The 23,226-nt window shown below is 34.1% G+C and overlaps 1 protein-coding gene across 1 annotated transcript in view; it reads left to right on the forward strand.

The window, feature by feature from the left end:
• Positions 1-339: 339 nt before the first annotated feature.
• LOC128553645 (uncharacterized) overlaps positions 340-23,226 on the forward strand; it is a 65,767-nt gene continuing 42,880 nt past the window's right edge. Inside the window, exons 1-4 of the mRNA XM_053534820.1 lie at positions 340-675; positions 12,404-12,528; positions 12,876-12,962; positions 13,248-13,337. Of these exons, the coding sequence (XP_053390795.1) occupies positions 591-675; positions 12,404-12,528; positions 12,876-12,962; positions 13,248-13,337 (387 nt within the window). The 5' untranslated portion in view covers positions 340-590. The remainder of the gene's footprint in view (positions 676-12,403; positions 12,529-12,875; positions 12,963-13,247; positions 13,338-23,226) is intronic.

Raw genomic sequence — 23,226 nt, forward strand, 5'->3', positions numbered from 1 at the left:
AAATACCCTCACGCCCTTTAGCACCAGCTTAAGCGGAATTCTATTGTGATGCTTTCTTGGTAACATCGTGTGCGTTATGTTTTAATGTAATTGATTATTTACTTTAAATTTTTATGCCAGTTTTACACAGTCTAAAAGAACATAAAATGAATTTTCAAAATGAAAAATTGATAGAACATTAAGTACAAAGTTTCATAATATTTCAGACGACATACAAATAGGTGGCCCAACCCCTATGTTAGCAGGACTGATGTTGGCAAAAGCGAGTGCAACTGTTTCAAACTGTGAGTAGATCTTCCGTTCCCTAGTTCAGTATATTAAAGTCTCAATTGCCGTGTGTAAACGTAGTTTTTAGAACACCAGGTACTAGTTTTATTGAATACAAAAGTCAGCTGAGACCAAAAAACATTGTCGATCACCGGGTATTTACATTCAAATTATTACCAGATTCTTTTTGCTAAAGCAATAAAGTATTCACCTTTTGTTTTTGACGACCAGTAAATTTTACAGTGTTTATTTTCATTTTCATGAGCTTTCGGCAAAGGTTGTATATATATTTATTGTAAATTGATTATACTGAACAATAGGATATGATTACAGGATTGGCGATAATACTGAATACACATAAAGAAACATTCCGCACCCATTCATATTATAGACACTCCTTACTTACAGGTAAATAACTACTGTTTTGATGTAAACAATAGGATGAATAATTTGATATTCTAATATCAGCAATTGAAATGATTTAAATTATTACAATTACGAGCAGTGATCATTATAACTATCGAAATATTTATTATGATGTGTTTTGGAAGAAATATTAGTCTTATTCCGGACCTTTATAGTGGTTTTAAATATTTATACATGTTTCAAATCAATTCGATATAAATATTCCTTGAAGGTCCCTCTCTCTCTGTGTTTGTGCGTGCGTGTGTGCGTGTGTGTGCGTGTTTTCTTCACAAAAATTGACGAGCTTGAGATTTCGTCCAATTCATATTGTTAATACTTTATATTGTTTTCTGTAAAAACATAGGATAACCATTTGGCGTTTTCCAGAATATCGGGTAAAATAAATTGCCTCACGAAAAGGGAAGTATAATATGAAGGTATTCCTATTTACTGTCAAATAATTCAAAACTTACAGATACATAAAGAAATACCATCTTTAAGTAAGAAAACGAGTAAAGGCCTAGATCTTGGCAATGAGCCAAGGGATTTCTGTCTTCATTAGCACAATTGGGGTCTAATGACTTTCACAGTATGATTTCAATAAACATGGGTCATTGTTTATCTGAGTGTTAGTCTGCCTAGCTGTATCGATAAGTGAGAAGAAACAGTGTATTTTATTATCGTACGTATGTGATAACTTTAAATGATTTATCTCATTTGGGCATTTCTTATGAAAAGAAATATGTTTATTGTTCACTAGAAACTTATTAAGGAATATATTACAAATTTCACCATGTTTATAGGAAATGGAAGTTCTTACTTTTTCAAGTTCTGTCTGGAGATGTGCACACATTCAAATTTGATATTTATAAGTAAAATGTGACATTCACTCGTCTATAGATTTATTTTTAGATTACTAGATAGATTGAAAGAGTGTTCCTTAAACACGATAACTTGATGTCACTTTATAAACCAATTGTTATGATTGCAAGTATTAGAGAAAATCATTTTTTTTTTTCATTCTTTTTGTGTTGTATATGAATATAATAGTAAGATCACTTTCGCTGGTATAATGTTTTTCATTATTGTGATATTAGTAGATATTGTATGTCAATACAAAGAAATTATTGAGTTTTCACTATACCTGTGTTTTATTATTAATATAATTATTGCTATACATTTTTTAAATAATAATACTATTAATATTATTATCATTACTATTATTATTATTATTATTATTATTATTATTTTATATTCTCTGATGGAAAATAAAGTTCTTTCAACTCCACTGCACACATCTTCATGGTCTAGTGGGGACCCCTGTTGTGCTAATTGTCCTCCAGTTAGCTATTGTTACATAATCGGTGATAAGCAGCAGATAAGATGGGAGTTGTGTATTGGAATTAGGGGTGGGGGGACTTATATAGCAGTGGATCTAGGCCTTTAAAGACACTGATTCTGGTATGCGAGGTATGTGGCCTATGGAGATGATACGGTCTGCGTGCTGGCGGTAAGGGCCAATATACAAGACTGGACCATTGATAGACTAGCTTCTGTTTATTTAGCTACTGTGCAGTACATAGATTGCATATGATATTTTTTCACCTTTATAGCAAACCAGTTCTCACCTTTATAACGAGTTTAAAAAGCCTGATTAAATTAGGGCTAAACAAACAAAGTGATAAGACACAACAGTATTTTTTTTAATAAATCAAGTTTGATTAAAATAATATCTCATTATTGTTGGATTTTTATTTAAAATAAAAGAAGATGCATTCAGGCACCTTTTATAAATAATAAGTTATGTTAATTTTGAACAATGATATCTCTTTATTGCAGGATTTTATTAAAAATAAAAGAAAATGTATTTAGGCCACACACGGGGAACTATATATTCCAAATCACAGTTCTTATCCTATAATCAGAATTTTCTGCAATTAATACAGTTTTCTTATAACATAACACATTTCATAGTGTCTCATTAGAAAGGTCTCCAGCCAAACATTCTGTTTATCCGTTGTGCCCATATATTGTTTCTGTAATTATGTGTTAGTCTGTTAGATCCAACATTTTCCATCTGTCCATATTTCTTTTTTATTTATCAAAAATGCAACTGAACGCTTCTTTGATTTCTAATAAAATCCAGCAATGATCAATTTTTCTGGTTTTATTTCGTTACTTAGATAAAAAGATCATAATAATTGAATAAAAAAATACTTGTCATTTCTCTTATTCAGTTTTAAATAGTTATTTTATTGTTTATTAAATAAAGGTGAGAGTTTTCTAAAAGGGTGAGAATTGCTTTGCTGTAAGAGTTATTGATCGCCGCGATCATTTTGAATAGGACAAGTATATACGTGCTGGGGAAAATATTTCATGATGGACCTGTAAATTCTTTACTTGTGGGTGAAACAGGTCTCATAAGCGTAAATACGACTAGGTTCTACTGATTATAAAACATACTGTACGATTTGTTGTGAACTAACTGTTGTTGTACTTTTAGTAGTTCAACCGCCACCCTTGTTTAAGAGCAACATTTAAAAAACACGTTTTTTTTTTCATCCTCAAGTAATAAGTAAGTAGACTCGCCCAGTTTAATCAATCTAGACGCATACACAGAGCGCTTACTTCACCCGATTTACATTCGGAACATTTTCACGCGTTTCGGGCTTTATCGTATGTTTAACATGGGATTTTTGAACCGTCCAAAGATGTTGGAAATGTTTGTCTCATTGTTTATTTTTTTTAATAAAAATGTTACTGCTTTCATTTTCTACCACTTTTTTCCACCCTTGCCTGAAAAAACAGTAATGAATTTGTACACTGTTCAGACAATTGTACTCTGTTGAAATTTAACCAAACACAAGTTTACCTGCATAAACAGAAAGCGTGATATGTCACCATGCGTGGATCTAGAGGGGGTGGGGGGGGGCGCGGGGGTCCGGACCCCCTCTGGAAAATCTTTAGAAAAAGAAAGAAGACAAGAAGGAAAGAAAATGTTTTTCGAAAAAGGGGATCGGACCCCTCTGAGAAAATTGGCTGTGTCCGTGCATGGTCACTATACCTGTCCAGTACTGGACATTATGGTAAACGCTTCTTTCCTGCACAAATGACAATTTCGCAACTTCTGTCCGGTTTGTACAAATTTCTGGCCGCGATAAACCATTTGACTTGTAATTTAATTGGTCAGAACGATACTCGACATGATGGAGCAATTACAGTTAGTGTATCAACTAAAATAAGTTTGTGTATAATCTGAAAAAGCTGCATTTAGCACTCTCTCGTGTTCTATAAATAGAACATACAGAAGTTATACCATAATGCAATGTGCAAATTGCGGACAAGGGAGCGTTTTCTATATATAACGAATCATCAACTACTAGTATCTGGCAATTAAAAAAAGTAACATGTCACCTGTATAAAATTGTTGTACCTGTTAACAGAATAAATAAAAGAGATGAAACTATAAATAACTAATTAAAGAAATATATTGGAACGAATGTAAGGAATATACTAAATTTAACAAAACGATTCAAAACGGGCTTACTAAGCAAATGATAAAGATTAATATTTCCGATTAATCTAGTTTATTCTGGTTACTATTTCTTTCTGGAAGGGTAGTTTCATATATACGGAAGTAACATATAATTCCAAGCGACGCATAGATCGTTTCAGTGGATACACTCGCGATATTTCACGGGATAGAAACCGGTATAAAAAGTCATGTGACCGCCACGTTGTCGCGCACAACTGATTTTGTAGAGGTCGAAGTAACATAAAAATAAGCGAGTTGGTAGCAATGCCGGGTAGAGGGAGAGAAAAAAAGGATAAATTTGAGACGCAGACCCGGGACCATGGCACAGGAGGGAACAGGGCAGGGAGAAACGAGACAAGGCCGAAGAAAACGGCCCAGAACGGAGACAATAGAGCCAACCAGTAGTGGAGCCGGTCGGGAGAAACGCCGACAACCTGCCATGGATGACGGAACAGACCCGGATTCAGGTAATCTTATTGATTTTGAACAAATTATTCGGGCCTTACAATATCGCATGATATTTGAAATAGAGAAAATGTTAATGCTGAGAAGCCTAGCGGGCATAATAGTGCTAACTCGTCAGAAAACACTGCGACCGCCAGTGCCAGGTCGAATTCGAACCGAAGCTTTATCAGCAGTGAGCAGCAGCGAACGTATAATGGCGACGAAAGGTACATGAGGTCGGTATTGGACTTAACATCAAACTCTGATAATTTGTTGTTACACACGCTTAGCTCAAGGTGATATTGCACTACACGTTCCCTCCAGCCTAAAACAAAAAATTTGTAAAGGCGAATTTGTGAATTTATCTTTACTCTCGAAGGGTGCGGTGGATCTTGCCGAATTTACTGCCGGTAGTACTTTAAGGTTTTTTAATAACGGCACGATAGAATGCCGTCCAAACGAATGTAGAGATGATATCAGCTCAGAGAACGCTGGTCAGATTCTTTCATTATATACATGTCAATTTACTTAACAACTCATCCAAATAAAATCCACGAGCTTTTACTGTACCTTTTTTTTAATCCGTGAATGTGCGTCGCGTCACGGTGGAAAGTTTTGGAAATGATCAACAATTTCGCATGCGCCAATCAATAGTACCGTCGTCGTGGGCTATAATCAACCATGATCTTTAGATAAGATGTATGCCACTCGGAAATGAAATTTCAAAACAGTTCACGGTTGCACAAAAACCGGCAAATATTTGTTTACTTTTCAATGAAGGAACATGCAATTGGCAAAATTGTAAGTTCAAGCATGTCTGTTACCACTACGGTCGTTCTCATACAATTCTTGACTGCAATATAGGTTCAAAACCTCAAACCGCACATCAAACGTCACCGAACGCAAATTCCGGAGACCAGGCATATTTTGGTAATTCTTTTCGGGGTCGTGGGTCATGGCGCGGCCAGCGCGGATACCCTAACAATCACCGAGGTGCAAGAAAAAAATAAGAATGAGCCCTGTAGTGCAAAAAAAAAAAAGAAAGTCAACTTAGCTAATTCACCAATAAAAATCCAAGCGTTAGAATTCTGGCTGAGAAAATATAAATCCTGTGATGCTAACATTCTTACATTCTTCTGAACGATTCTAAATATGGATTCAGAGTAATTTCTCAGGCCCTCGTCAACCTCGTACGTCAAAAAGTCTTAAATCCATTTATCAATTATCGGAAGTGTTTCAACGTTAAATTCAAAAAGAAATTGATGCAGGCCGAGTTGGTGGCCCATTTGATAGCAGTTCTTTTAAAAAACATTCAAATTTCGCCACCTGGTGTTATTACCAAAAAAACATCTGGCGAATATAGGTTAATCCACCACTTGTCATATCCAGAAGGCCACTCCATAAATGATTTCATTGACCCAAAATTATGCTCCGTTAAATACAGTTCGATGAAGCGATTCAAATGATTCAAGACTTAGAGATTTAACTGTTATCTATTCAAAATGGACATAAAAAAAGCGTTCAGGTTGCTACCTATTCATCCTGACAATTACGAGCTTTTAGAGTTCAAGTTCAAGGACAAAATATATTTTGATAAAGCTTAACCATTCGGCTGTAGTATTTCCCCGAGTCCTTTTGAATTTTTTTTATACTTTTTTAGAATTTGGTGTTAAAATACGAACGCAGCCATGTCACATGATACATTATCTTGATGACTTTTTAGGCGGTGAAAATAAGGAAACGTTTGTAAAGCAGTACGTCATGCAGTACTTTCAGTCAGTCATGCAAGAGTTAGGTGTGCCGCTCGCCAACGAGAAGACCGAAAGCTCAACTCAAGTAATCATATTTTAGGTTTAGAATTAGATTCTCAAAAAATGGAAGTTCGAATCCCGTTCATAAAAAATACTGAAGTAGTTAAAAAAACTGAAATCATTTTGTTAAAAAAGTTAGTAACATTAAAAGAAATACAGTCCTTAAGTGGGTCATTAAATGTCTGTTGTCACGCTATCGCCGTCGGTAGACCATTTTGGGCTGATAAACTCTGGCGGCATAAAACAATCTTACCATCATGCCTGGGTGAATAAAGAGATCGTACTGGATCTAAAATGTGACCACAGTTCTTTAAACAATGTAATGGAATATCAGTATTTCACGATAAGTTTTGAGTATCTAATGATGAGCAATTTCACACAGACATTATATGATATTGATGGATGAATGTACGTGTATGCAAAATGAATTACACTGATTTATTCTCCTGGTAAAATCATTTCAAATCGAGTTTGTTTTTAAAGTATTTTTGTCGTTAAAATTGTGCTACTGATATTCTTATGGTTGTAGTTACTGTGTTTTTAAAACATTTATGTAGAAGGCCATATTGGAAATAAGTTGTATGTATACTATGTACTCTTAATATGTCACCTTCTTAAAATAAAGTTATTATTATTATTATTACACAGGCAACAGTATACATCACCAAACGCATACTATTCTGCACATTTACAAAACGTTACTTTAAACAACGTTTTGGTAGCTAAATACGTTTTTGGACGTCACAAGATCTTTTAAAATATACCAATAACCCCCCCCCCCCCCCCCCCACCCCAACAAAAAAAAATAATAATATAAAAATAAAGCTGGTTGTAACACAATATCTTTAAATGAAGTACGTCCAATATAGATTTCAAAATAAAAAATGGAAATATAAACCGTAAAATATTATCAGTATAGCAGCTTTAACGTTATGATAATTCAGTTTTTCGACGAGTCTTTGGCATAATTTAGATCTACTTTACCTAAATAATTTTAAAAGTAAACAACATCAATGACCTCGAAATCAAACTATAAATAACTCTGCGATGTACATGTACTCTTGATTCCTATATCGGGTACGCATTACACAGCTATGCTAAACAGGAACGGGAACCAAATGCATCTAATTTTAGATCCACGCATGCGTAAACATTGACACGTGCAGATCTGACAGATCCCGTGGGTTAGAGGGAGATAACTACTGATGTAAAATAAATGCATACTGATGACTAGCTAAAACTTGTCACGGCTTTTTCCCTCCTAGTTATGGGTTGCCGACATCTCTTCTTTTCCGTACTCTGTTTATAAATGGTCTCGTGTGTTCAGGATGAATACAACTTACTCGTGAAAATGAATGTACGAAAAACAAAGAAAAATAGAAATACAAACAGATTTAAGTAAGAATTTTGGGGAAATAAAAATATTAAGAAATATTAAGAAATCTAGTGTTATTTTTATTTTGTGGCGGAAAATTCTTATGCTTGGAGGCGATCGAGGGTATCAGATAGGAACAGGGGCATTAAATAAAATAATTAAAATCTATTTTGCATACACACGAGTCTCCAAGCCTGTCACTGCTGTTAACTTTGAAGGCATTGGCCTCATGTGGCTAAAACATTATAGTTTTTGGGACTAGGTTTTGGTTTAAGAACTGGCCAGAGCGAAAAGGGCTAGCCGTTCTTATAGTAACTCCCCCGTTTTTATATTTCGTGGTGGGTTTAGTAGGAATTACACAACGTTGCGCCAGTGGTTCTATATTGGTACCAGTTGGGTACCTGGTGTTATTATGGTACCATTGGGGTACCTGGTGTTATTATGGTACTAACGGAGTACCTGGTTCAATTACGGTACCAACGGGGTACCTGGTATTATTTCATAGCACGAGAGGAGCGTGCTTGGTAAGTATAAATAAATCGGGAGCGCAGTGGGGATTGGTTTTCTTCATTATATGCCCTTGGTTGTCTCCATGCATGAGAATTTTTCAGTTTCAATAGCTGTTAACTATTGAAACTACTGCAGACATGACCATTTTGCTCCATTTTATTCTGAACTGAATCTACTATGCTTAAATTAGAATGATGTTTTGGTTTACATGATATTATAATTTATAAAATGGAAAAAACTTATCACGGGTTTGTAGTTTTATGAAATTGAGTCCTAGAATAATAAAGATTAATATTTCCGATTAATCTAGTTTATTCTGGTTACAATTTCTTTCTAAAAGGGTAGTTTCATATATACGGAAGTAATATATAATTCCAAGCGACGCTTAGATCGTTTCCATGGATACACTCGCGATATTTCACGGGATAGAAACCGGTATAAAAAGTCATGTGACCGCCACGTTGTCGCGCACAACTTATTTTGTAGAGGCCGAAGTAACATAAACCCACCCACCGCACCCCCGAGATTTAATATTAATTTGGTTAAACCCAGGCTTTATTTTTACCTTGTTTTAATAAAGATTGTCATAATTATTCTGTCGTCCAGTTTGCTTATATATTTCAGTTCATTGTTTAACGGACAGGAAGCACACATATGAGACATGCAAGCTATCGCACCAACTACGTATACAGCTGAACTGCAGCAGAATTGTGGTTAACTATTTACGGAACTGAATAGCTTAAACTAATTGGAATTACTTGGTGAATATATCTTGTATGGATAAATATTACAGTATCAGTTCAGTGTAGTGTGAAAGACAGCCTTTTAGGTTTATGTTTACATTCAAGTTTTATACAGTCTCAAGTGAACTATTAATTTTACGCGCCATGGGAACTCTGACAATATTGGAATATATGTTATGAAAATATTTCGTGTATCTAAGAGAACTGAAATAAATTTAGGGTTTAAATAGAACAAACATTAACTCTAGCAATTTATATGTAGCCTTATGTGTACTATATCATGGTAATACCGTAAAAAATCATATTTGTTGATATCCATCCTAAATACATGTCTATTGATATTATTGATGCATGTTATACGATTTAATCACTACTTTTTCATTCAACTTTTCCTTTCTTTGTCGTGTCTGCGGAAAATTCTTATGCTTGGAGGCGATCGAGGATATCAGATAGGAACAGGGGCATTAAATAAAATAATTAAAATCTCTTTCGCATACACATGAGTCTCCAAGCCTGTCACAGCTGTTAACTTTGAAGCCATTGGCCTCATGTGGCTAAAACATTATAGTTTTTTGAGACTAGGTTTTGGTTTAAGAACTGGCCTGAGCGAAAAGAGCTAGCCGTTTTTATAGTAACTCCCCCGTTTTAATAGGAATATTTCGTGGTAGGTTTAGTAGGAATTACACAACGTTGCGCCAGTGGTTCTATATTGGTACCAGTGGGGTACCTGGTGTTATTATGGTACCATTGGGGTACCTGGTGTTATTATGGTACCATTGGGGTACCTGATGTTATTTTGGTACTAACGGAATACCTGGTTCTATTACGGTACCAACGGGGTACCTGGTATTATTTCATAGTACGAGAGGAGCGTGCTTGGTAAGTATAAATAATCGGGAGCGCAACGGGGATTGGTTTCTTTCATTGTATGCCCTTGGTTGTCTCCATGCATGAGAATTTTTCAGTTTCAATAGCTGTTAACTATTGAAACTACTGCAGACATGACCATTTTGCTCCATTTTATTCTGAATTGAATCTACTATACTTAAATTAGAATGATGTTTTGGTTTACATGATATTATAATTTATTAAATGGAAAAAAACTTATCACGGGCTTGTAGTTTTATGAAATTGAGTCCTAGAATAAAGAGCACTATTCAAAAGCATGTAGCATGCACATTACCCCAATTATACTATTAAAATCTTGCATCAGAAGAACGGTTTACAGTCAATAAAAAGTTACAATATTTTCTAATGCGACACACTGAAGAACACTTGTGGTTGAAACGTTTAATGCTAAATCATTTCGATTCATGACGTTCAAAGAATGTATCAGCAGAATTAAAATCATAACTACAATAACTACATGTATTTCACTTTAAACAACTGATTCACACAACTCAAGACGCAAACTTGATCATGATCCCCGATGTTAGCTGTGGTCGGTGTGGACCCGTCAAACATTTCCTTATTAAAATACGTATATGATTTGGAAGAAAATAATGGTGTTGCATTAGATTCGAACATGCTTATTATCAGATAACATCTAAATATTACTATCAAAAGTCAAATATCTATAATTCATTATGTCACACTAAGGGGCCATTTGTAATAAAACACAACATATGTATATCACAGAGGTGTTAATTGTTTCAACGAATAACTAAATAATATTATGTGGCCGAAAATAATAATGTGTATGACAGTTTACTTTAAAATGTACATGTTGTTCATCACATTTCGAAATTTCAATAAAATTTAATTATGCGATCATAAGATTTCTTTTTACATTCACAGGTAGATGTATTAAATTTATAAACACTTAAAACAGAAGAAATTTCTTTACAAAAATAAAATGTTCATATATTTATGACGGTAACTAGGAAGAATAATTTTGATCTGTGAATACATTTTTGTTTTAAATAACACTCTCTATTTGGTTTTAATACATTTTCCATGCTATTCTATTTTTTTTCAAAATATTATTTTTTAAAACTGGATGTGTCAAGAAATGAACAGAATAATATAATAACATCATCCATTCATACATAAAATTATATATTGATGGCAAAACGGTATGTTATTTCTAACATGAATATAAAATAAAGAGTTTCTCGGATAGTTCAGTGAAATAAAAACTGAAGAAAAAACATTTGTTTGCGATGTGCAGATTAGAAACCTGAACAAAAATAATGAAATAAAGGCAAAATTTATGGTTTACTTATGCTATTGTACAATACAATGCTCTGGTTGTTTGTCCGCAATTTGAGTCTTGTGCTATAGTTAGATAGCAGACCTTATCGGTGACGTCACAGATCCTTACATACGAGAGTGTGCTATAAAATGCAAAACACAGGAATAAGAAATAACCAATTATCTGTACATATCAACAAAATTTATGATCCTCTGACATGGACTACATGTCAAGTCTACAGGGGTTTTATGGACCCTTATCAGACCGGACCAGACAGGATCCTGTTTATTGGGGATGAAGATGTCTGGCATTTAGGGGGATGGTGGGTCACTTATGTAGGAGATTTTCTTTGCCTTTAACTAAATGATACATAGTAAACGTAGCTGAAATAATGATTATTCAATGTTTTATTGAACGTAACATTTAATATAAAGACTTTTTCGTAGATGAATCAGTTGGATAGTGTATAATACTACGGATTTGTTTGTATTTAGCAAATTATGTAAATAATAACATGACCTAAAATCGATCGTATATGTTGCTACATATACTAAAAAATATATATTTGAATATATCCGAAAATAGATTTTACTGAAGGTAGTTTTTTCAGCATACAATTGCTTCTGTTGCCTTAGAATCTTGTGTAATTTGAAACATAAAAGGGATTTGATCTAGAAGTGTCAACTGTGGCTACAATGCATAATTATTTGAATAATTTACAAGGGCGGTTTTAACACAAATATACCGATAACTTTAAGGTAAGGAATAATAAAACTGTTGAATTTTTGCTTAGTTGAACTGAAATAAGAATATTAAATTCGAGAAGACCGAGCATCCTGAAGCCAATTTCGGCTCACTTAGCCTAGCTCTCTAGCAATAGAAAGTCTGATTATGTACGTGTCTGGTGTTTGTCAGAACCAGAGCTAGCATCATAATTGGATAGGCAACACTCAAGACCATTTCAGTAATTCCAATCTTCTAGACTGTGATTCGAACCCCGGGCGTCTAGACTGACAGTCACCACAATACCACTTGACAACACGTCTCTTTGCTTAAGGCCAAGAGTCAAACTAAATGAAGTTTTGTGTATTACATTTATATATGTACGTGTGATTGTAGTTCGTTTTGGAATGATTGACAACACGCCTATACCGCCTCGAATAATCGTCATTACTGATGGCAAAGCAACGGGTGTTAATGACATAATTGAGTTTGACGAAGAACCCCACGAGGATAGCACTAGGGTAAAATATCTCTTTCGAGTATAATGATAATTAAAAGATGAATTTACCTTAAACAAATCACTATAAATATTCTATCTCATCTTGAATTAATGTATTTCATCGGTGTTATCCGTTATAATTTATGAAACGTATGTTTTTTACTTTCAACTAATAAATACAGGTTCATTTTTCGACGGGAGTGAATCATTTTTTTTTCTTTATAACTGATTATGAAATACCTCCCTTATCCAATTGTGATTTAAATATTTAAAACAAGATATTAACAGGATTTAGCCGTTTTAAAAAGACATGAATGAAACGTTAGATTAATTTAATACAGTATACTGATTATTCATTTAAATCTTAAGGTCAGGCAGCAAATTATAGAAGAAATCAGTGCAATACTGAAGGAGGAGATTGAAGTACATTTTGTATATGTTGGTGACCCGGACATAGTGAGTGTTACTACGGGTTTATGTGTCTGAAAACGTTAAGTAACCCCATGAAATATTAGCACAGTTATGTTAAAAAGTGCCATAATATTTCCGTAAGGGAATGAAAAATGAAAGAAAAAATGCAAAGTCAATAGATTTAAGTCTAAGTTTGGAGGACCTTAAATTCATTTTTAAAATTAATTAATAGCAGACTTTGATATTAATTTTTATTTTAAGAAGAACACTGATAGACAACTCAGTCATTCAATATGGTTACAATAAGGTTATTATATACATACATTGCAGGTATTTTTACACAAACTGCAAGAAATAACTGGGGGTGAATTGGTTCCATATACATCAGGAAGAACAATGGCGAAGTATATTGCATTCAAGGTATGTTCTTTGGTTAGGTTCATGTTTGCTATATACTGTCAAAACATAATACAGATATGTGTCAAACAAAGTAAACTATGCTTCCTTATTCTTAGATTCTGTTAGACCATGGCTTATTGTCTCACTCGTCGTTTTTCAAAAAGTATAACGCTGGAGTTATTCCATTATTCTGCTATTCTGCTGGAGTTATTTCCGCTATTCTGCTGGAGTTATTCTGCCTTTTTACTATTTTGTTGGAGTTATTCAGCTATTCTGCTATGCTGCTGGAGTTATTCTGCTATTCTGCTGGGGTCATTCTGCTATTCTGCTGGAGTTATTCTGCTATGCTGCTGGAGTTATTCTGCTATTCTTCTAGCTTAGGCTAATGTTAATTGTGCGAGACGTATAGTGCATAAAGTCGGTCTTAAAGTTGTTCTTTTAACTGACACAAATGGTTTTCTAACAAGTTATGTTTACATGTTTACCACAAAAATAGACTTGGGCTAATTTTAATTGTCATACATATGCGAGGTAAAATGAAAGTTGTTCTGCTTTTCTACTATTCTGCTGGAGTTATTCTGCTATTCTGCCATTCTGCTGAAGTTATTCTGCTATTCTGCTATTTTGCCATTCTGCTGGAGTAATTATGCTATTCTACCATTCTGCTGGAGTTATTCTGCTATTCTGCTATTCCTGTAATTTCACACAGACTCTGAATTCAGTTTTTAGCTCACCTGTCACATAGTGACAAGGTGAGCTTTTGTGATCACCCTTCGTCCGTCGTCCGTCGTCTGTGCGTCCGTCCGTCCGTGCGTGCGTGCGTCAACAATTTCGTGTCTGCACGATAGTGGTTTCGTTTATGATTTTATTTTAACCAAACTTGCACACAACTTGTATCACCATAAGATCTCGGTTCCTTTCTTGAACTGGCCAGATCCCATTATGGGTTCCAGAGTTATGGCCCCTGAAAGGGCCAAAATTAGCTATTTTGACCTTGTCTGCACAATAGCAACTTTATTTATGATTTGATTTTTACCAAACTGGCACACAACTTGTATCACCATAAGATCTCGGTTCCTTTCTTGAACTGGCCAGATTCCCTTATGGGTTCCAGAGTTATGGCCCCTGAAAGGGCCAAAATTAGCTATTTTGACCTTGTCTGCACAGTAGCAGCTTTATTTATGATTTGATTTTTACCAAACTGGCACACAACTTGTATCACCATAAGATCTTGGTTCCTTTCTTGAACTGGCCAGATTCCATTATGGGTTCCAGAGTTATGGCCCCTGAAAGGGCCAAAATTAACTATTTTGACCTTGTCTGCACAGTAGCAGCTTTATTTATGATTTGATTTTTACCAAACTGGCACACAACTTGTATCACCATAAGATCTCGGTTCCTTTCTTGAACTGGCCAGATCCCATTATGGGTTCCAGAGTTACGGCCCCTGAAAGGGCCAAAATTAGCTATTTTGACCTTGTCTGCACAATAGCAGCTTCATTTATGATTCGATTTTAACCAAACTTGCACACAACTTGTATCACCACAAGATCTTGGTTCCTTTCTTGAACTGGCCAGATTTCTTCATGGGTTCCAGAGTTATGGCCCCTTAAAGGTCCAAAATTGGCTATTTTGGCTTTTGCAGCCATATAGAGACTTCATTTATGGTTTTATTTGATACAAAGATCCAAAATAACTTCAACAACAAAAATTATTGGATTCCATGACAAATCAGATGCAAGCGTAGGTTCAGAGTTATTTTATATCTGATTACCTCCCCTGATTGTAATCACAATGGATTTATATCAGTAAGTACTTATAGTACTTATTTGAAATTTCATTATTGTCATTAGTTGGACTGAGCCAATCAGGGTAGATAACTATGGACTGATTTTATGTCAAATTACCTCCCTTTATTTCAAATTAAAATGGGTATATCTCCGTAACTAATGAAGATACTGATCTAAAATTTCATTTATGTCAACAGATTTATTTGGCAGATCCTTCTTTTGTTCACTTACAATAATTAATTTTTTTAATTACTTCCCTTTTACGTTACTATAAATAGCTTATTTTTAGTAACTTTTATTACTGGCCGTAGGGAAAAACCGAGACCACTTTTCTGTGGTACAACATGGATGGTACCTCCAATTTGTAGGTGTATTTTGACATATCTGTACCTTGTAAGAATTTTTTGTTTCTTTTTGGTTAAATTTCTTCCCTTTGTTGTTACTGTCATTTGGAGTTAGATATTTTTTCTGAGGACCTTCTTGTCCTCAAGTGCAATGATAACAGGTGAGCGATATAGGGCCATCATGGCCCTCTTGTTTAACTGTTGTTGTATTTTGAGCTTTCTGAATATCAATATAATACATAATTACAAATATATTGTCAACATTTGACAATCAATTTGGAAAAAATAGCTTATTTTATAATTACGTATTGTAGTCATGTTGTAGACATTGGCGTCAATTGTTTGATCAAAAACAAAACTTCTACAATTAGTTCACTTTCATTAGTTTTTATAGCTATAATAATGGTAAACAGACATTATTTCTTTTCCTGTGAGTAATATGTACTCCGAAAATGACATCAGATACTGAAAATGTTACATTGTAACATGTCGACATGCTAAGTGAAGTAGATACAAAATTTAATGTATTATCACAAACGTATAATCGATTTTAATAAATTGTACATATAGCATTGTATTTAAAACAAAGACATCAAATTGTAATGTTTTGACATCCCCTTCATAAAAGCGACACTGTGACTTACTGATTTGAACTTCCAAATCCGTAAAGGAGATTTTAATGAATTCTAATGAAATCTGGTGTAACAAGTATGTTATTTTCGTGACGCTTTGAGAAAGAAATAGAAATGTGATAAACAAAATCGTATGGGGATCTGGAGGATGAGATCGCGTGCAAAGAACTATTAGATATGTGGTAACCTGTATTGACATGAAACCTGAAAAAAATGCTTATTAGAGAGCATTTGTAAGTATCGGATTTGACTTGTCCCACATCCCAACAACCCAAATTATCGATTGGTTCAAGAACGCCACAGCCTAGACAGAAATGAACTGACTCATCACTGTTCGGAAAAGAAACAAAGAAGGGAATTAAAAGATAGATTAATTTTAACGCCAGATTTTGTTCGATATTGACGAATCATAAAAAGTAGTATCAACCAAAACAAAAATGGTCGACAAGTTCAGTTAAGTTCTGAAATGAAGCTTGAACTGATCGGTGAATTAAAAAATGAAAATCAATCTGTCACATTCGGAAAAAAGTGTTATGTAGTTCCCTTAAGTCAACTTGTCTGCAGCTAGATAAAGGACTAGTAGGCCACTCTAGGAAAATGTCGAGGAAAATATTCTGGAACACATGACAAGGTGAAGCTACCAATAACAAGAAAATTAACCTTACTGTCAGTGATATTGACAGTTGTCACCGAAAATGTCACTACAAGAAAGAATTTGTAAGAATTAGAACCATGATGTTTACAAATTCCAAATCAAGTAACACAATTATACAGCTTCAAAAATACTGATTGGTGACGATATCTTTGTTGATGTTTCGCAAACGGTTAGCATAAGAGACCTGTCAGCTTTTCAAACAAGTAACAAAACCTTGGGTATATGGTTGTAAAATCTTTGCAGCGAAAATAACCATTTGTGGTGTGCGTACATTAAAGTGTTTAACGAAGGGACGTTTACTAACAGCCCAAGCCTCAGAATATCTAAAATGATGCTTGATAATGTTGTGTAACTATCTGAACTTACCTCCAAACTAACTGAATTGTCGTTCCTAGCAGAAGACATAAAATTGTTTTTATCAAGCAGACGACACCAAACTTTCAATAATAATCATCTGCATGTACAAAATCCAAATAAAGTCTCCTGAATGAATTTACTTTAATATACCAATATTGATAATACATGAAAACAGTCTTATATGTTTTTCCGAAGAATAAATACGCAAATCATCAACTTGCTTCGTTCTTAGGTTTTATGCTATATACAATGCACTCGTTACAAACGTCTCAAATCTAGGTTAAAATTATTGTCTGGTCATCTCTTCCCTCAAATTCACACACATTATTTTTTTATAGTAAATAGACAGGAATGATGTATCAGAGATTAAGTTTAAAATTTTTATGAGATATAAACCTCAGAACAGCTAAAACAGACGCTTTTTAACACGTAATTCCCAGCGAAAAGAAAAAAGGTGAGCTTATTGACGACTTTTAGCGAATAATCTTTCGCATTTTAAACTTTGTCATTTTACTTTTGTCTGGTAAGAGGTTGAAAACGTATCTGACATCGTAAAAAAATAAAATAAAACAGTTATAGTTCTACGGCGATTTTGAACTTGTATCTGAGAAGAGGCTTAATACTCATTTATAACAGTTTTAGTTTTACAGCGATTTAAAATTTGAACATGAATAGTTGATATTTTTTGATATGATTGAACTTTCATCTGTCAGTATTGCTCTTATCAGGTGTAAGGATGAATTCTATACTTCAAAGTCAGATTGCGTTGTACTGCGATTTTGAACTTTGATCTGCTATCTAATGAGGTAGAATACAAAACAGTTGGCGTTTCACAGCGATTGTGATCTTAAATATGTTATGTTTGCTATTTGACATTTGCAGATAGCAGCGGCGCAAATAACTTCGGGAACTACACTTTTTAGCATTTAATTTTTTACAACGAGCTAAAAACGTAAAATCCTATCCATAAGAAAGAAATACAAACACATTTTTTACAAAATATAAAGGGCCTTTCACCTACCTTCTTGACCGGCCTCTTCCTGTTCAGACTACATACACTTTAAGAAACATACATGATAATTATACCTATAATACATTGTCGCAATTGTACCATGATTCATATATTCCTTCAGCCACTCCTTAAATGGAATCATCTACGGAAATTTTCGAGAGGCTACTAAACCAAAACAATCTTCCTTGATAACTGACATTGTTTATTAACCTTTAACAAATTCGTGTACAGAAATGATCATCTGGATAGAAACCAAAGCGCAACCGTTTTTTATCAAGGTCCAACAATATACTGAAGGATTTGCAGCATTTTGAATATACCATGAAATGGTATACTGATTTCAGAATCATTGTTAGTTTTTATGCCCCCCGAAGGGAGGCATATAGTTTTTTAACCGTCTGTCAGTCTGTCATTCTGTCGGTCTGTCGGTCTGTCCGCAATTTTCGTGTCCGGTCCATATCTTTGTCATCGATGGATGGATTTTCAAATAACTTGGCATGAATGTGTACCACAGTAGGACGACGTGTCGCGCGCAAGACCCAGGTCCGTAGCTCAAAGGTCAAGGTCACACTTAGACGTTAAAGGTCATTTTTCATGATAGTGCATTGATGGGCGTGTCCGGTCCATATCTATGGATGGATTTTAAAGTAACTACGTATAAATGTGTGGCACAGTAAGACGACGTGTCGTGCGCAAGACCCATGTCCGTAGCTCAAAGGTCAAGGTCACACTTAGACGTTAAAAGTCATATTTCATGATAGTGCATTGATAGGCGTGTCCGGTCCATATCTTTGTCATTCATACATGGATTTTAAAATAACTACGCATGAATGTGTGGCACAGTAAGACGACGTGTTGCGCGCAAGACCCAGCTCCGTAGGTCAAAGGTCCTAAACTCTAACATCGACCATAACTATTCATTCAAAGTGCCATCGGGGGCATGTGTCATCCTATGGAGACAGCTCTTGTTAGAAAATGATTTATGTGAAAGCTTGCTAGAAAGTTTTTTTTCAAATCCTTTGAAATACATTTATAATAATATATGTGATTGTTAGCATAACTTACATGAATTCCGAAATAAATATTGCTTAAGGTATTAGATCACTAATAGAGAACCTCCTTTTTGAAGAGTATTCAATTCCTATCATAAACCTACTTTTACTGCAGTTCTTAGGGGTGCGTAGGTTCAAGCCCTACTGGGACCAAATTATTTTTTCCTTATTTTCCTTTTTTGCTAGTAAGTTTTTACTTCTTTCAAGACTTATTATTGATTTTTTGTACAAAAATGGAAAAAGATGAATCTTATAAGCGATTTCTTGATGTTCAAAGTGAATTTACTACTTAAACAGTAGGGGTAGAGTTACACATCTTTAAAAATATTGAGTTACACGTGGTGAAAGTTCTTTATTTTGCTTCCACTCTTAGATTATATATTGTGGACGAAATTTAGGTAGGTTTTACATCTTCCCTAAGGTTATTTTTAAATGGAGTAAGCAAAATCCAAAACAGAAACACATCATTCGACCTTATTTTTTCAATGTTGAAGTATGAATTCTGTCTCATTAAATCCGTTTACTTGAGGCATCATAGAAAAAATGACATTGACATTTTTATTTTGTGTTTTATAATTGTTTACCAATAGTTTGATGTTTCTTCTATTGAAATTAATGGTAAAATGAGTTCTCTGCAAACGTTTTGGATAGTGGCTATCACTTTGAAATTTGTCTCTACTTAAGCTTGAGGAGATACCATAAGTTATTCAAAATTTATAAAAAACGGCACGGTAAAAGTTGTTTAAATTTTGCAAAATAGTGCAAAACACGGTTACCTTTCAGAATATACCAAGCAAATGCCATTTTGTAAACATTACTATTAGTGACCTAATACCTTAAATCTATATTTTTCATCTTTATTTTCATGGAAGATTTACGTAATAAATCATTATAAATGACTCCGGCCGTAATAACAGGGCCGTTTTGAATACCTGAGATAGCAGAAATGTCAATTTTATGGCCCATGAAAACATTTGCTTGTGTCTTCGAATTTTAAATTTACTTTACATAGAAACGTTGCTTTTATTCTAACAAAGACATCTAGAAATGTTTACAACAATCTACTGTAAATTTAGGTAAAAATTAAGATTTAATGAAATGTATCAATTGGCAAAATCGCTGACATTGCAATGGAAAATACCACATAAAGATTGCTTAAACGAAAGAAAAGGAAATCAGGAAAGTTCTTAAATTGTTAAAAGTCGCCTTTTCCACACGCGGAGTTCTTTGGAAATGATGAATAACTTGAATGGTACTGTGTTATATTTGAAGAGAAATCAAGGAAACACCTGGATACGGAAAATGTGATTCGAAATGTGTGTCTTCATTTTTGAGTCGGCTAAAGGCTGAAAGCCTTTTGACGAGTCCTTGCTGTTCAGCGATTCTCTAAATGGACCGAATAACACGTGAAGGAATGTAGTTCCATTAGATTTCTCAAACTTCAAACAGTTCACTGCATGAATGAAGTTAAGTTGTGTCAATTCCCTTTGCTATGACCAATATACGATGTAATCTGTCATATTTATGACTTGTAATTGTGCAATACTCGAATGTAACTCATTAAGCATAAATGTGCATTTTAAGAATTGCGCAGGCTTACAAAGCTTGGGCAACATCCAGCGAAAGACAAAAAACAGTTCCACAGGGCTCCAGATAAGATGCGTATTAGCGTAAATTACGTATAGAAATAATGCAAATACGCATGTCTAATAATTTCTAAGCGTATAAAAACGTATATAAAATTACAGAAACGCACACAATGCTTTTTTAAAAACAAAATCTGAATCGTCTGGATGCGTTAGGTAACATAGCCGATCAGCCTTAATTCTCCCACATTGAACGTAAACACGCATCGTATGATTTCTATAAACTTTGCGTGGGTTCAAATTTGCAGTCAGTAAACGGATAAATTATCGGAAGAAGAAGCTCTTACTGGTTTGTTTAGTTACTACTGATATTAAAAATGATTTTGATTCTTATTTTTCGAGAAATAAACAAATCGGCGAAACATTAAATTGTATTTTCTTGTAGTTTTTGAAATCGAAAGTAGATCGTCTATGTTTGGCTGCTTTCACGAAACGAAACAACTTTTTTATGAAAAGATTTAAATAAGAGGTAATTTAACCGTAAACTTCAATGTCAGATACTGCCAATTGCTGCTAAATGTCTTCGTATCATCACAATTTGTAAAATATATTGTTGAAACTGGAGAAAAGTGTAATCGTATCCGGATATAATATTTTGGGTAAATATCGAGCTGTGTTATGAAATTTTAAGAAAAAAACTAAAAACAAACTGAAACTGGTAGACTATACTGTCAGTACATCAATCATTAGCCGACTCAGGCCCTTCAGGCCTTTGATTTCTCTTTTTGTTATACACCTGAAGTGCTTACATGAACTGTTCAATGCAACACTTGTTATACTGTCTTATCTTTTTGGCTCATGAAGTCCCACTGATATTCATCAATAACACAGTTTCTGTTTAGCCAGTGTTAAGGGCCGTAAAATATGTTGCATGTTTCATTACCACTCATCATGCTCATGAGCTTAATCACACCTAAATATGATTTGTTGCACTCTATACGTTTAGTATATTCTTTAATATTTTATTCATTACTAAATGGCTTTTTACGCTGAGAATGGTCTCCTTTCTTTGATAAGAAATAAGTCAATCGTGTCATTTAACCGTAAAATAATACGTTTTATCTCGATTTACCGACCTGACTTAATGTACGGTTGTTCCCATACCGTTATATATCTCTAACTAGTAATACATGCAGGCGGTTCCATCTCGCACCCTTATTATTGATAAGTTCCTTTTATATGACGCATTCTCAGACAACATGGCCAACTGAAATATAAAGTCACATTTTCACTTCAATCTTCTGATTAGTATTTAGGGATTACCGGCGATGTAAATGACATATCTAGTGCCAACATGTGAATTTATACCAGCTACACTTAAAGAGTTTTCAAAACATATAGGTCAACTATGATAAGTCGTGTTTAAAATTAATACATTGTACGCAAAGACTAACATTTATTCATGTGCATATGATATGAATTATTACAAAACAATATGTATGGCAATTATCAAAGCAACATTGACAGAAGAATGACTTTATATTTGTTTAAAATAAGTCATTGTATTGATATTGTCATATAACTGTTTGTTTTGGACAGATGAAATAAAGAAATATTTGTTTTAATTTTACCTTTCCATGTATCTTTTCTATTTATTTAAATAAGAATAAAACATGCAAACGCGTATATATTTAGCATGTCATCTAAGTGAAGCAATTATATAATTTCTGTTTTTACGAGACTTAGCTAGATTTTACCAATAATGCTTGAAGTGCCTTTATTCATTGCTTCATTGTACCAAAATGACTTGTAGATTAACTGGTCATCGATTCGGCTATGTAATCAATTTAATTGTTTAATCCTGTCTGTATGTAACTATTCAGAAGAAAATGTAAGAACAATAAATCATGCAAAAATACAACGGAACAATTATTTCCATCGTAAAATACTTATTTGGTGTATATCGTCACAAAATATAAACACAATATGAGAAAACCATTTTAACTTAGGGCGTGGACGGTAGCTTGCATTATCACTACCGTCCATGAACAGGCTCAATAATACCGAGCCGGCAACATTTTCGTTGATGTCGTGCTGGGCGACCTGTGGTTTTCCTCTTTTTCTATTTTGTCTTAATTATTACTTTTGCTGACTTCATGTTTATACTGTTAATGAAAGAAACTGCCTTCAAGTAACATATTTATTACAGTGAGATATAACAAAGAGTCGAGTAATTCCACAAACAGACTGTGTTCAATAGATAATATAAACAGCTATTTAGTAATTTATACCCTTATAGCACCTGAATATTTATTCACTATTGTATGTAAAATGGTACCACATCATGCACACATATCATGCGACCGATTTACTTCTAGACTTTGGCTTATGATTATTCTTGATAATGTTCTCAATGCCATTTTATTTTCTACGAAACAGCATTAGAGGTGTGAATCAAATTTCTGGCGTTTCATCATAACAG

The sequence above is a fragment of the Mercenaria mercenaria genome, unplaced genomic scaffold (genome assembly GCF_021730395.1).
Source record: "Mercenaria mercenaria strain notata unplaced genomic scaffold, MADL_Memer_1 contig_4139, whole genome shotgun sequence".
Classification (NCBI taxonomy): Eukaryota; Metazoa; Mollusca; class Bivalvia; order Venerida; family Veneridae; genus Mercenaria; species Mercenaria mercenaria.